The sequence below is a fragment of the Lepisma saccharinum genome, chromosome 28, assembly GCF_977018435.1.
Source record: "Lepisma saccharinum chromosome 28, izLepSacc3.1, whole genome shotgun sequence".
In the NCBI taxonomy this organism is placed as follows: domain Eukaryota; kingdom Metazoa; phylum Arthropoda; class Insecta; order Zygentoma; family Lepismatidae; genus Lepisma; species Lepisma saccharinum.
In genome coordinates, this window is record NC_139256.1 from 13,857,786 (window position 1) to 13,872,464 (window position 14,679).

At 36.5% G+C, this 14,679-nt stretch overlaps 1 protein-coding gene across 1 annotated transcript in view; it reads right to left on the reverse strand.

Annotated features, from left to right (window-relative positions):
- Positions 1-269: 269 nt before the first annotated feature.
- The window catches only part of LOC145980996 (uncharacterized), a 91,750-nt gene continuing 77,340 nt past the window's right edge, over positions 270-14,679 (reverse strand). Inside the window, exon 17 of the mRNA XM_083114091.1 lies at positions 270-382. Coding sequence (XP_082970217.1) covers positions 358-382 — 25 coding nt within the window. The 3' untranslated portion in view covers positions 270-357. The remainder of the gene's footprint in view (positions 383-14,679) is intronic.

The following is a 14,679-nucleotide window of genomic DNA, read 5'->3' on the forward strand; positions in this document are numbered from 1 at the left end:
CGCATAAAAGCTGTTAGGTTTCAAACAAAGGAATGAATTAATTTCATTTGACTGCCTTGTATTATGGTGCGCGAAGTATTTTTTGTATGTTTAATGCTTAAGCTTGTCGGGGTCCTTGTCTTCCTGGTACGACCGAAGCTACATTTTTATTTTAGACATGGAAACCTAACTGCAAACAAAAAAGAAAGGAATTATGTGGTAAAAGTCGAAGAAAGACAATGAAGCGTAGGTATAAAATATTTATTTGCATAATACTCTCATACAAAAGTGACGTATCCTTTGAACAGCACAGTATTTGGTCGGCAGTACATTGTTCTTTCATCTTCCCATGTATCCAGCATTCTCTATCTTGGACATCTAAGGATGACACTCCTCACCATCACTTAAAGAAAAAATCATAATGCATAAAGTCAAACACCAGTTGCGTATTCTCTGTAGAGACAGGGTATAGGCACATTTGAAAATTGCATTGCCTTTTTTTTTAAGATGCCGAGTCAAAGCATTATTTACCGGAAGTGGTGGATGCAGGAATGACATCTGGAGGGTAATATTTTAATCCAGTCGAACCGAAAACATATTGAAACCTGCAGATTTTATGAAGATTAATTTATCCACATACTCCACCACCCACTAACAATGCCCCAGAAGCTATAAATTGCGTTGATCTTTGCTCTAATTGCCTTTACCTAAATTGTGCATCCATCTTTACATGGATTGCAAATTGTGGATAAATCTCAGTATATGAACAATTAGTACAAACATGAACCTGGTTAGCCTAAATGGTATATACACATTAGTACAACGCACTGTCAAAATAAGAATAGTAGGTTCAGATATCGGAAATGATGGATGTTGATTATTACATTGCCGTAATTGTATAAATATGTGACGTAAAACAACAATAATCTATTGTTGAGAATCACATCGCCACTAATAAATAGAATGGAATAGAAAAGTCTTAAATTCTAGCAGGCGTGTTTGGACTCACAGGCTCATCTTACGACAAAACCTTATCGTTAAAATGTGAAACGGATAGTTATAATAGTGCAATAGCAATATTCAATGGCAAATACTACAGTGAAAAACAACAGAATATAATAAATCAAGACTAAAAGTGAGAGGGTGGCACAGAAATATTTTCGTTTTTAAAACTACTCCCTCTGTCTCATAATAATTGCCTCATATTCAAACTGTGACATTGGTGTATAGAGAAGAACAACATGAAACAAGGGAATGAGTCATACAACTTTACTACTCAAGGATCAGTACAAATTGTGCTTTCCATCTGCCTCTTCGTTTGTCATTTCTGTACTACCATTTTGGCATACCGGACTATAATTATGGGACAGAGGGAGTATTAAAATAAATACTTCATTTTTTTTTGTATAAAGATAAATTTATTACCAAAAGAAAGCTTAAACATTAATTTTTTATTTGTGGAAAAGAGTATTGGACAAATGGTGACCGTTCATGTTTTCACATTCAATTATTCTTGGACTAAAGTTTTCGATCACTCTCCTCACTAACAGACTGGCGCACACGGTCAACGTTTCTGTTCTATCTTCATGACCTTGGACGTCCTGGCGGTTTACTCATCATAGTGCTTCCAGTGTTTTCAAACTTTCTCACGCAATATTTAAGACGTTTGGGACGTCTCTCATTCCTGCCAGGTTATAATGATGTAGTTACAAACGACGCGCAACAACACAAGAATAATTATTTTCATAAAACGCAAGAACATAAAAAGCACGTTGCTGTCCCGTAAAGCGCTCCGTGGCAACTAAATATTAACAATGTTGCCAAGCGTTTGCGATCTATCTCATTTCTTCGTAATGTGCGAATTGCCCCAGAGGGCGGATTCAAAAACGAAAATATTTCTGAGACACTCTTTATATTATCAAAATATGTGTACGTTAACAAAACATATTAATGACGCAATGAAAATATTTATTAGAAAATAATGCAATGAAAATATATGATAGAATTAATCGAAACTAAAAAGTATACTATAAAAAACGTAGGCCTTCCTGGTAGCGTAGTGTCGCCTTGTAATCAAGTAGTCCCAACTTCGATACCCGGTAGAGGCACAGAGTTCCACGTTAAACTGTAGGTCCAGTCTCAATTAGCCTAACTATGCATAAAGTGACCTTAAAATTTTTTTCACAAACTTTAACGTTAAAAATACATTGTATACGCAAACTACACATATTAATGAAGTCTCACATTAGAATTTTAAAAGACTAATAAACGAATATGCACATGACAGTTATAATTGTTTGTCGAGACAGTCAAATGTCGGGGAGAACACTTTAGTCACTAAAATTAGACATATTGTCTAAAAAGAAATTGTCTGAACAGTTTGGAGGGGTGATCCATTACCTTCTCAATCTGAAAGCCTGATGGCTTGCTCCGGTCACGTGACTAAACGTCATCAACTGGAGGCGAGATAGCTGCCATGTTTGATTTGCTTCTTCGGAATCAATGTTGGACCTTTTTAGTGAATATGGAATTGTAATGCAAATTTAAGAACTGTAATCGAGTTTACATGACGTGTAAATATGCTTAAATGTGGAAGAGGTATGGTGTATAAGTCTTGTGTACTCAATTGCAGAGGCAATTACAATGAAAAAAGTAAGAGTAACATTCACATTTCTTCAAGATGTTGGTAAAAATGAGAAATTTTTAGGGCAATTCCATGTGATTCAGTCACTACGAAAATATACAAGTAACAAATGTATTATACTAAAAAATAAATAATAGTAATAGTTCATGATGTAAACATTTCATGTGTCCGAAATAGGCATCAAATATACTCGTAAATGTGGACAACATGTCAACATTTTTTTTAGAATTATCAAATAATTTACCCTGAATTACAAACGTTGGTTAATATTACGTCTACCAAAGCAATTTGTTAGTGTAAATGTTATGCAAGCATTCGATAAATTATTCATATTATTTACACAAATTTTCAGTTTCAAAATGTGCTTAATGAAAGAAAGCTATACAACGGGGCAAAGTTGATACATGTGTACATTTATTCTTATTTTATCCCGCTTTATGCTTCTTTATGCTAATCAGAGGCTAATGGAAGATATGTTGTACATTTAAATACAAAGGTGCGATGTGTAACAAGAACGTCGATGAAATATTCGTGTGTAAAACTATCCAAGAATATATATGTTACTTATGTTTCAAATACAAATGTTTTCACACAGAAAGCATTTTGTTACCTAGCTATGTTAATATGAACTACAAATGTATTACATTTTTAAAACTGTTTCATATGAACTGCTTTTTATTTTTTGTCTTTGTGAAGCTTCAATGTTCGTAACTTTGATTACTAAATCAGTGATAATGTTTATTGTTTCATAATTTATTAACATTCTTCACGATTTTTCTAACGGAATGTAAAAAACAGTGTAAGGAAATATTCCAAATTTTTATTTCCCAAGTGAACGTTAAAATGGAAATATTAATCTGCTTTTTTTCTCAATGAAACACTTAAGTTATTGTCACAAATCTTACTAACGACAATGAAAAGATTCAATTTGTTTATTATCTTTCGTTCAATAAAGTCAATAGGATCGAAATTACAATGTGACAAATTATTTACGTTTAGTCTTTATACGCAGAAATGTAACATTGCCCTTGTACCAATTTCTTTCGCTTTTGCTGCAAGAATATAGAAATTAAGGTTTTGTATTGAGATTGTATAGCTACACAGAATATCTGCATTATCTGGTTGATTAATTTTGGGTAAACTTAAAGACAATTTAATTGATTAGATAACTTGGAAAGTTTACGGTCAACCTAACTTGTTTTTTATTTAATCAATTGATTTTACATACAAAAGTTCATACAAACGCGGTTACGAGTTTTACTGTAGCTGACCAATATTCCCGATAATATTTTTCAAAGATATACAATGTTTAAATATTTCCGACAGGAAGTTTCAAACGGTTTTCAACTCTTTCTTTGTGCTATGGTAGGAATTTTTGTGGTGGCCATAGTGACTTCGTCAATGAAAATTTTGGTGTAAATATTCAATATTATACATATTCCTTCTAACTATATTCGTCGGGAGGGTAAATGTCAAAATTTAACTTCATAAGAGAAATAAATATACCTTAATTATCTACGGTAAAATTACGTCAAGGAGTTTACAGCGTTAAGACGATCGCCTCCAGATGATGACGTCTTGACTAAGCGCTGTGGCCTGAACCTCAAGATGGTCTTGGGTGATCCCCCCAAATTACTCTCACCCTGTACCGTAAGATAGAGGAGCTTGGTGCAGATCACACCATCTCCAGTATGACTGAGATGTGCTTTCATGCTGGGTTAACCCAGAATGTAAAACGGTCATTCACGAACAAGAAAGTGGAGGAAGCGTCATAGGTTCCATCCCAACATTCACCGGAGGTGACTACGAAAAATACACCAATAAATTTGCCAGGTCAAAATGACCTGCTGCGAGACTTGCACTTGCGACCTTCTGAATACGATTTTAGTTTCATATCTACCCAAATTTTAACCCAGCTTACCCGTGCTGTACGAGAAATCTACTTATCTTAGGGGGGTTGGGGGTTAATGCCCCACACATTTATTTATCACTCAAATTCAAGAAACCGTTTTCTCATTGAATCACTGCTTCCTTTGTTAATTGAAGTGACATTTTGGTAACTTTTGAGTTACAAAGTAAAATGTGCCATCCTTGTATTTTCGAGTGAAATTGCCATGTCATACAATTTGCATTGGACTCGGTGAAGCCTTCTGAAATTGGAAAACACAACACCAAAAAATATATCTGCAGTATAGCTTCTAACAATCTTTTTTTCTTAATGAACTCAGAAATAACCAAAATGTCACTTACCATGTTTTACACCCGAGTCCTTCAATTATGTATGTGCAATTATTAATTACAATAATTACTAAAACTCACAAAAACCATAATAATTGCCACTACCAGGGTTTGCATGTTTAAAACAAAAGTGTTTTAAACAACCTGTTTAAAACGTTTAAAACACACGGCTTTGCTTTTTCCACAAATGTTTAAAACAAAGTGTTTTCAACATATATTTTTTCAGACTTGTTTAAAACACATTTTGACACTTGATGTTTGATTGTTTGTGGTTATTTGCAAGTTTTGTAACTTTGCCTTCTCATTCAATCCGTGTCATTTTGTTTATTGTGCATAGAAATCTGTTCAGTGTACATCGATTAACAAAGAAACATATCGTGATGAATACCCGTGGGCCACGTTTAAAACACCTGGCTATGTTTTTTTTACAAGTGTTCAAAACATTTTTAAAATTGAATACTATGTGGATGAAACAGTTTTGTTCCTCACTTATTATACTGCACATAGTTGTTAATGTCAATATTTAGTTGCATTCACGATAAAATATATATAGATAAAATATATATAATATAAAACACAGTAGCTACCACGTGGTCTGAGTGGGGCCTGGCAACTGTGAATTAGTTAAAAGAGTTCTCGAACAAATAACATGCGAGATTTTAAGACTAACATAAATATGCATTTTAGGAAGTTAGTCAAGCGTTTACATTATAATAGGAATACAGTTTTGGATGATTAAGACATTTTTTTTAATCATTATTCTTAGAAAATAAGTCTTCTTGGCATTATGTTTTAAACGTTTTATTTGTTTAAAACATATTTCTTTCGGTTCCTGTTTAAAACACCGGTTAAAACATTTAAAACAAAAAACTGTTTGTTTTGTTCATTTTATAAAAAACACACATTTTTCCAACCCTGCAGGCACATATTCATATTCTTTATTTCCGTTTACCCATGTCCATAGGTATGGAAATCGTCATATAACAATACATACAGTAATAAAATATTAATACAATTTTAGACAAGAATTACAGCAATGATTTGAAGAACTTCTACATGAAGGAAATCCAAATAAAGGAAGAATATGGGAGTGAAATTACATACAATATTTAAGGCGAGCACAAAAATAAGCGAAGAAAATTTTTTAGTGTAAAAATAAAATGTCAAAGTAAATATGTAACTTATACAACATGGAATGTAATATATAGGCTATACAGAACCGATTAATGATCATTTAGGCACAATAATAGCATAGTGAATACTTCGTACATGATAATATAAATAGTATAATTCCATTTTCTGTACAATCGAACTCTCTTTGTTGACAATTTATGTAATTTAATATTTACAAATTTAGAAATTCATTTATTGAATAAAAACAATGTCGTAATAAGAATTTTGTTAATTCCCTCTTAAATTGGGTACTTGATTCCATTGTTTTCATGTGATCAGGACATTTATTATACAGGTGGATACCTACGAATTTAGGACCTTTTTCAAGGAGAGTGGAATTATGAGTTTGTATAACCAGATCGTGACAGTGGTTCGGATCCCACTTTAAACTGTAGGCCCAGTCCCAATTAGCCTTACTGTGCATAAAGTGGAGTTAAAAACACCAAATCAATCAATCGAATGACACACATTCAAAGATGGCGCATGATTCGCCCACCAAGTGCATTTTGCCTCCATACATTACATTTATGATTTTATGAAAAAAATAATAGAGAAATATTGGGAACAGGCTAGGAACAATGTAACATATTTCCAATAAAATTTTCACAGTTGAAAAATAGGAAAAATGGAGGTGGTGGATCTGATAGCTCCCACGGGTAAGTCAAAAAAGGGCTTCGACTTGCAAAAGTTTCTAGAGTTTTACATGGCGCATTGTCTAGGAAGCACTGTGGATGTCTGCATCATTGAGTCTGAAGTTAACGTCTATGGAATGAAGTGTCTTAAGCCAGATACGAGACAGAAGCAGCAGCTATCAGCGTGTTGCTCCGCGAGTCCTTTGCCAGTTATGACGGCGACGACATCCTAGCGGAAGAAAGCCTGGAAGCTGATTACAACTGTCTCCTAGCGTCACAATGTCAAGTGCTCTCTCAAAGTCCTTAAGCCGGCGATTAGGCTTATCTCTCTTGCACACACAACACCCGACCCGCGCATGCGTGTAAACTTGTGTTTTTCTTGAGGCAAAACTTTAGAGCTACAGTTGCATTCTTAAGTGTCATATTTACTCTCCCTCGTGGGTTTAGAGCCTTGCAACTTTGCTGGCGCTTGGGAAGAGTTCTTCCCTTCTGTCTCACTAAGCTTCATCTACCTGACTAGCTCTAGTCGAAGTTGCCAGGAATGTTCATACCGTGTCACATTGTCACTGTTCTTATCGCATTTCCATCATTTCCAGGATGTTTTTTATTATTATTATTATTAATTCTCTCCAACTCAAGTTACCAAAATAAATTTCCTGAGTTTTCCAGGTATTTTTCAATACTTGTTACTATAACTTATTTTGAAACAGGATATACAGAGCATTCCCTGACATTCGCTACGACACTCGGCAAAAGAGGCCCGGCATCAGCGCTTGTCTTTCCCGGTGAAAGTGTCAGCGACAGTCGGCTATTAAAATTACAGTTTTCATATTGTGTACTAACCTTGACTACAGGTGTTGAAAATGATGTTCCTCTGCTGCAACACATTCCTGGCATCTCCGAAGGAAATTGGCATTTTATATTTTTCGTCTACTGTAATTCTCCAGATTTCTCGTACAATATTCTCTTTTAACTCACGGATGGTGTGCGGATTGTCTTTGTATACTTTATTTCCCCATTTTTCTTTTCACTTTTATTCAGAACTGACCCTGTTACTCTCAACTTTTATAAGAGGTTTAATATAGTGGTCCTATGTGGAACGGGAACACCAGGAAATTTCGTTGCAAAACGTCGTCGCACTTCTCCACAATTCCTCTTTCCGAAGTAACACTAGACAAGATACATCCTTTGTTGTAATGTAAACTTTTGTGGTGCCATATTAAGCCACAATCTTCAACACACGGACACGACACATCACAACTTCCGAGGGAGGATTATACTGGCGTCAATCTGCAACGTCAACAGAAGGGGAAAGAGAGCGAAGGCAGGGAGAGCGAAAAAAACAGACTGTAGCGTTCGACTGTCGCGAACCCGTTCACCGGGAAAGACAAGCGCTGATGCCGGGCCGCTTGCCGCCGAGTCTCGTAGCGAATGTCAGGGAATGCTCTGTATAAACGACGTAATGTTTAGAGTATTCTCTTGTAGCAAATGTAACATTTACAAATATGCGGCGAGGTTCCCTGATTCCGTAGTAGTAATCTCGTTGCCTTGTAACCAAGGAGTCCCGGGTTCGATATCCGGTGAAGGCACATGGTGGTTCGGATCCCGCCTTAAACTGTAGGTGCAGTCCCTATGTGCATAAAGTTGACTTAAAACAACAGAAAGAGAGAGAGAGAGAGAGAGAGAGAGAGGGAGAAGAAAGAAGGAAGGAATCTTCTTTCTCTTCTTCTCTCTTTCTTTCCTTCTTCCTTTCTTTTGGAGGAGAGAGAGAGAGAGAGAGAGACGAAAGAGAGAGGAAGAAAAGAGAGAGATAGAGAAAGTTCTCTCTCTCTCGGGAGAAAGAAAAAGAGGGGGAAAAGAGAAGGAATGCCAGGGAATGAGCGGCGCCAGAGGATACAGCCATAACCCCTTCTTCTTCTTCTTTTCTTCCAAAAGAAAGAGAGAGAAAGGAAAGGAACAGAGAGAGAGAGGGGGGAGAGGAAAGAGAGAGAGGGAGAGGAAAGAGAGGGAGAGGAAAGAGAGAGAGAAAGAGGAGGATTATTACCTTCTCTCTTTCTTTCTTTCGTATCTCTTTCTCCCTCCTCTCTCTCTTTCTCTCTCTCGAAAGAAAGAAAGAAAGAGAGAAGGAAGAAGAACAACAATTCTTTCTCTCTCTGTGGGGCTCATGTTGTGATGTCCCCAGTGGCGGCGATTGGAGGGCAGTCTCCCCCCCACACACACACTTTTTGCCACCGTACTATGGAATCTTAAGGCTAAGCCTTGTGCACAAAGAGAAAGTAAACTGTCCTTCTCCCAGTTTTGACACCCAATCACTGCTACTGGTCATCCCAATAGGTTCGTGATTGTCTCTTCATCATCTCAATACGATTCATCTTCATATTTGCGATTAGCAAAAAGTGGCAGAAAAGCTAAGTAAATTTAACTAACTAACTAAATCAATCAATCCTTCTTTTAAAGTGTAAACTGTAGGTCCAGTACTGATCAACCTATCTCTACAGAAAGTAAACGAAAAAACATTTGACGGTTGACAATTTCTCCCCTCCACACCGTGACATTAATTGTTTATAACAATACGTTATTGCATGCTTAAAATGTCCGAACGCTGGCAACCCCCTTCTCCTTCAAGCCAGAGCGTGGTTACACTGTGTCCTGTTACCATGGAAACGATCCAGTCTGCGCTGCGATTCGCAGGATACGGAGGATGGGCGTGGCTAAAGTCAATGCACCATAGTAAATGCACGCCGTGATGCAACTCTGGTCTGCACATGTGTACGTGCGGGGGGACAGGGAGGGGTGAGCGGTCATCTTAGGGTTCTTCCCCCTCTGCAACGGGGGGGGGAAGAGGGGGCTGACGTCACGACCCCCGGAGACAAGAAAGGCTTTTAACCAATTAACTGGAAGCCAGACCTGATGTCACTGACAATAAACAAATGTGCTTCGTGTAGCATGAAACCGGAGAAGTGCGCCGGAGCGTCGTCTTGCTATCAAAGCAAACAGCTACGAAGTTGAGTGATTTCGGGAACAATAGAGTTTGACGAGAAGTAAAGGGGGGATGATGAGGATGCTGACGAAAGAATCCCGCGGAACCTAATTCCATTAAGCGACTCTTCGGCGTCAGGTATGGCAACGGTGGAAGATAAATAACGCACAAGAAAATTTATGCAACATGCATTACTCTATGTCGCAAAGTGTGACGGACGGACCTCTCTCTATCTACGGCCCTGGTACGATGTGTATTTCACCGAAAACATCAATCACATATTTATTTAACCTCAAACACAGTAGCTTGAGAGTTATCATTTTTATTATTGAATTGATTTCTTTTAGCACCGCAAAATCATCATTAAATTGATTGTAATTATTATGTTTGAGTTTGGATTAAATTTATATTAATACGGTTAATAAAATAATAAAAATATAAATCCAAAAGTACAAAAATAATATAATACCTTCTCAGATAGGATTAATAAATATACTGCTGGACAAAATAAACCGGACGCTTGCATTTTTTGTGATAACGCATAAATTCTGATTCGAAGGCTAACTAAATGTTGCAGGAACGGAATTAAGTACGAATGCATAAACAAAGTCCGGACCTATGAATAGTGCATATGGTAATACTACATGATCTGCCAAACATTCTGTAATACATTGCAATTCAGATGTCAAATATTAAGGTGTCCGTTTATTTTTGTCCAGCAGTATATATATAATGTTACCAATATTATTGGAATTGAATATATTACTAATAATTGTATAACTAATATTTTTATTGAAAATTTCATAGATTGTGCTCTACACTTAACAGAAAAAAAGTGTTTGTAACTCTAAAGAAGAGTGCACGATATTTGTAACCAGAGTTGCCAGGCATCCCGTATAATAAAGCATTGTTAAAGGTATAAGTAGCTATCTTTTTTATACAGCATCAATTAGAAGTTTTTTCACGAGAAAGAACTGCGTTTATGCAGCTTTGTCCCTTATTTTCAACTTAGTGAATGCCATTGTGTGCCTTATTTTCATCTCGACCGTCTGGCAACCTTGCTTCTAATCTAACATTTCATTAACAAGTGAAACTATTTCACTTCTTCAACTGCCATTCTTAATGCTACGCTGGTTGCCATGTTGTTTACTTTGTCTACGGGTATAGATGTGGACTATCGATGTTAATGTGTGGACGCAGATTTCTCGAACAGATCAAACAACCCAATCAGTTCCTATGACGCAATTACACGTCTCTATGCCTTGGACGATTGCCATATATTTTTGGGAAACACAAACTCAATTCTGATTCTTCCAAAGTTTGAGTCAAGAAATTGATTGGCTGTTCTGATATTTATTAAGCAAAACACTTGGCAATGCTTTCCATATGCACGAACGTGATTAATTTGCAGCTGAAGCTGGAAATGATGTTGTTGATTTGTTTTTGTCACTCCTAATTGAGATTAATTAACTCGAAATTATCACGACACCCTATTAGATCGAGCAGTGGCGTACGCAAGGGGGGGGTTACCGGGTTTAAACCCCCCCCTTGAGCTTTTGAAATATTATGGAAAATGCTGTAGAAAAAAATTAAAAATTGCTAATTTATCACAGTCAAAGATCTGCAACAGTAATAAAAATAAAAATAGTAATAAGAATAATAATAATATTAACAATACTAATAATAATAATAATTTGAATTATTATTCCCATGCAGCATGGAGAAAAGCACAACATTTCAAACACACGCATCTTTAATAGTGAATGCCTTGAAAATAAACACACATTCTTGAAAATTAAATATGAGGGCAACTATGATTTAAAAGAAAAAAGTTGTTTTGTACATCAGCTGCAACAATGTTCAAAGAACATGCATTTCTTTTCTGTGAGCAATGAGCTTTTACTAAATAAAGTTATTGGTTCGTTGTAAGCTGCTAATGTAGACAAATGCTAGGCCTACAAGAATACACGATCACCAGTCCACCTTCCGATTGTTTGCGCGGTACATTTGAATTTCTGAATTGGAACTACAATAAGCTTAACTATTGTGAAATGTTTTGTTGATAAGAACAACGAGACAACCAGGTGTGAATTATAGTGCCCGTGCATAGTAGATTTTGAGAGCGGTATTGGCGTTTTCTCATAAATCTAAGCGGCCGCAAAGTTCAATAATGTTGAAGTGTTTTGTTAATCACTTAGAAGTGATAAATGTGTTGGAATGTCTATAAACGTACAAAAACATACACTCAGTGGAGTGGAATTTAGCAACATGTATTCTCCTGCCTCATCATCATCCTGGGTGAGTTCCCATAGGTAAAGGTAATGTAAATTCCCCCATGCATATAGCACCGTGTCATGAAAGCACGTGTAGTGGTGTGGTGGGGCTCCACACATTCTCAATCTCGGCCATTTTGCAGGTGATGTGATCAGCACCATGCTCCGGCAGCATTTATCCCCCTAGGGTTGCTCTCAGGTACCCATTGATATGATGCTGGGTGCGGGGACAAGGCTGGATAAATTCCAACCAATTCCGGGGATCTTCCGCGAGGTTGTCAGACTAGACTAGCGCGGCTCCATGGCTGAGTTTCATATTTTGATTATTTCAATTAATTTAATAGATTTGATTGTTTTTATGGACTATCATAAATAACCATTGACTAGACAATTATTTCGTAACAAAGAAACAAAAAAACTCCAAGAATTTGTTAACAATCGAATGACTAGAAAATAATTTTGTCCTATTCGCGATTAAAATTACCACCTGAGCGCTAGTGTCGCTTCCAATATGGCCGCTCTAAGTAGGACAAATCTTTGTTTACATTCAGCAGTAGTACAAAATAGCAGCGTGTTGTCATGACTGGTATGGTAGAAAACGTTTAAATTACGCATTATTTTTAAATATTGCGAATGCGATGTGAATTCCAGGTACTCTAACAAACGTGAAGGTGTACTGAGAACGAAGGATTTAATTATGATAGGCAAAAATAACACGGAAAATGCAGACGAAACCATGTATACGCACTGGTTGTCCAAAGCAGTGCTGTATCATCTGCACGTCATGTTGTAACTGGGGTTCTCGGAAATTATTTGAAAATAAAGGAATTGAAATTGACCTGTACTTGAAAAGCTGGGACAGGAGAAAATTGCGAACATATCGTTGCAGTTCTTTCTCGAAAGAGAAAGGCTGGTTTAATAATAATATTCACGATTTCATGACCAGGCTATACTCACTGAAAAAGGACATCGTACTGAATGAAACATGAAAATTAGCATGTCCACTTTTTTTTCTGGTTACATTCTCAAACTATTTTCATCTTCTCTCTTAATCGACTTGCACCTGTTCCAAATTTCACACATACGTAATACCGGTAATACATGGACGCATTGGGTAAGACGCTTCATGATTTTTCTGGGGAAAAAAAGCTATATTTATAAAGTACAATTTAAAACTTTACTTTCATGAAAAAAAAAATATATATATATATAGAAAAAATAATGTAAGCAGACTCGTGCATTATTCGTAATTTCCTTGCCGAATTACAGTGTTATATCCCCCATACCAATCTTCTGTCAATTACGTTTTCCTTGATTTATTAACAAATTTCATTTTGTTGATTCCACGGGGTGGAAACACATGAAAACTTTTAATTTGTTCTGACCCATAAAACGATTTAGAGCAAAAAAAACCTGAACAGTAGACCATACTCTCTCACATATTCCCAATGCTTTAAACGACTTCAACACAACGTATCCTACTTAGAGTACTTCCTGAAAATCCCACCAGATGGCACATCGGTTAATTTTAATCGCGAATTGCTTTCATAAATATATTTATGTAGATCTCTACTACTTAATAATAGTAGTGATATTAGTAGTAACAACAGCTGCATTAGTAGTATTAGTAGTAGTATTTAAACTAATTAATTAATTATCAGTATTATTAATTATTATGAATATTATTAATTAATTAAAGTATAATAAACAATGGTAATGTGAATTTGGAAAAAGTTTTAGATATAACCCCCCCCTTGATGAAATCCTGCGTACGCTACTGAGATCGAGTCGCTAATGGTGTGTTGCAACATCAAAGTGTGAGAGATCTCACTCTTCCTACTGTTGCAATAACAATAATCTGTTAAGTCTCCACCTTCCATTGTTAGCCATTGTTGTACGCAACTTACTCAAAGGTAATGTTTTTGCTGCCAATGATGAGATCACGAGTCGAACACTCAACAACTAAGTCACCAATGCAGTAAATGACTGGACTCGGACCCTGGTAAAATTCAAGAGTTGACAAAAAGCCAGTTTGTTCAGTAAATATCCGTTAACATCATGGTGAACACGCTCCTATCATAACAACATCACATACGGAAAAAAAACATGGTGCTCGAGGATACATTTTTTGGTCAATAATATATTCCTTATTTCATGCATAATTGAAGCTTTGGCTGAGCAATCATTCCGGTCATGTTGTATTTACGGCTTCAGCAAATTCGCAAAATAAAGTAGATCGTCAATTGTTTTATCCTCTCGCTTGTATTCTCGTGTTACCAGTGTTACTTCTCTTTCTGCTTCGTTGTCAAAATATTCCAACAGTATTAAATATTACATATCTACTCTAGCTGTGTACGGTATTTTCCACCATAATGAAATAAACACTCAGTATACTGCATAAAGGCGGCGACGAGTTGAAGAATTCACATTTTCGCAACGCAGGGGCGTTTATGTTGTAAACAACTGATTGCATCGCGAACGTTCCACCCGCTCTCTATGGGAGCTTTCAGACTGAAGCGACACGAGCTTCTTCAGTCTGAAGCAAAATATTCACAGCGCATGTGAGAAAAACAGATCTAGGGTACACGATACATGGTATTGAGAAAACGGGCCAGTCCGAGCGACACGTGCAGCCTATCGTGTCCGGTTCGAAAGGTTGCATTGATTACTGATCACTGGCGGCGATCGAGTTCCAAAACTTTATTTTCCATTGGTAGATAAGGTTTAGCATAGTGAGGGGGCAAAAGTAGCAAAAAGAGG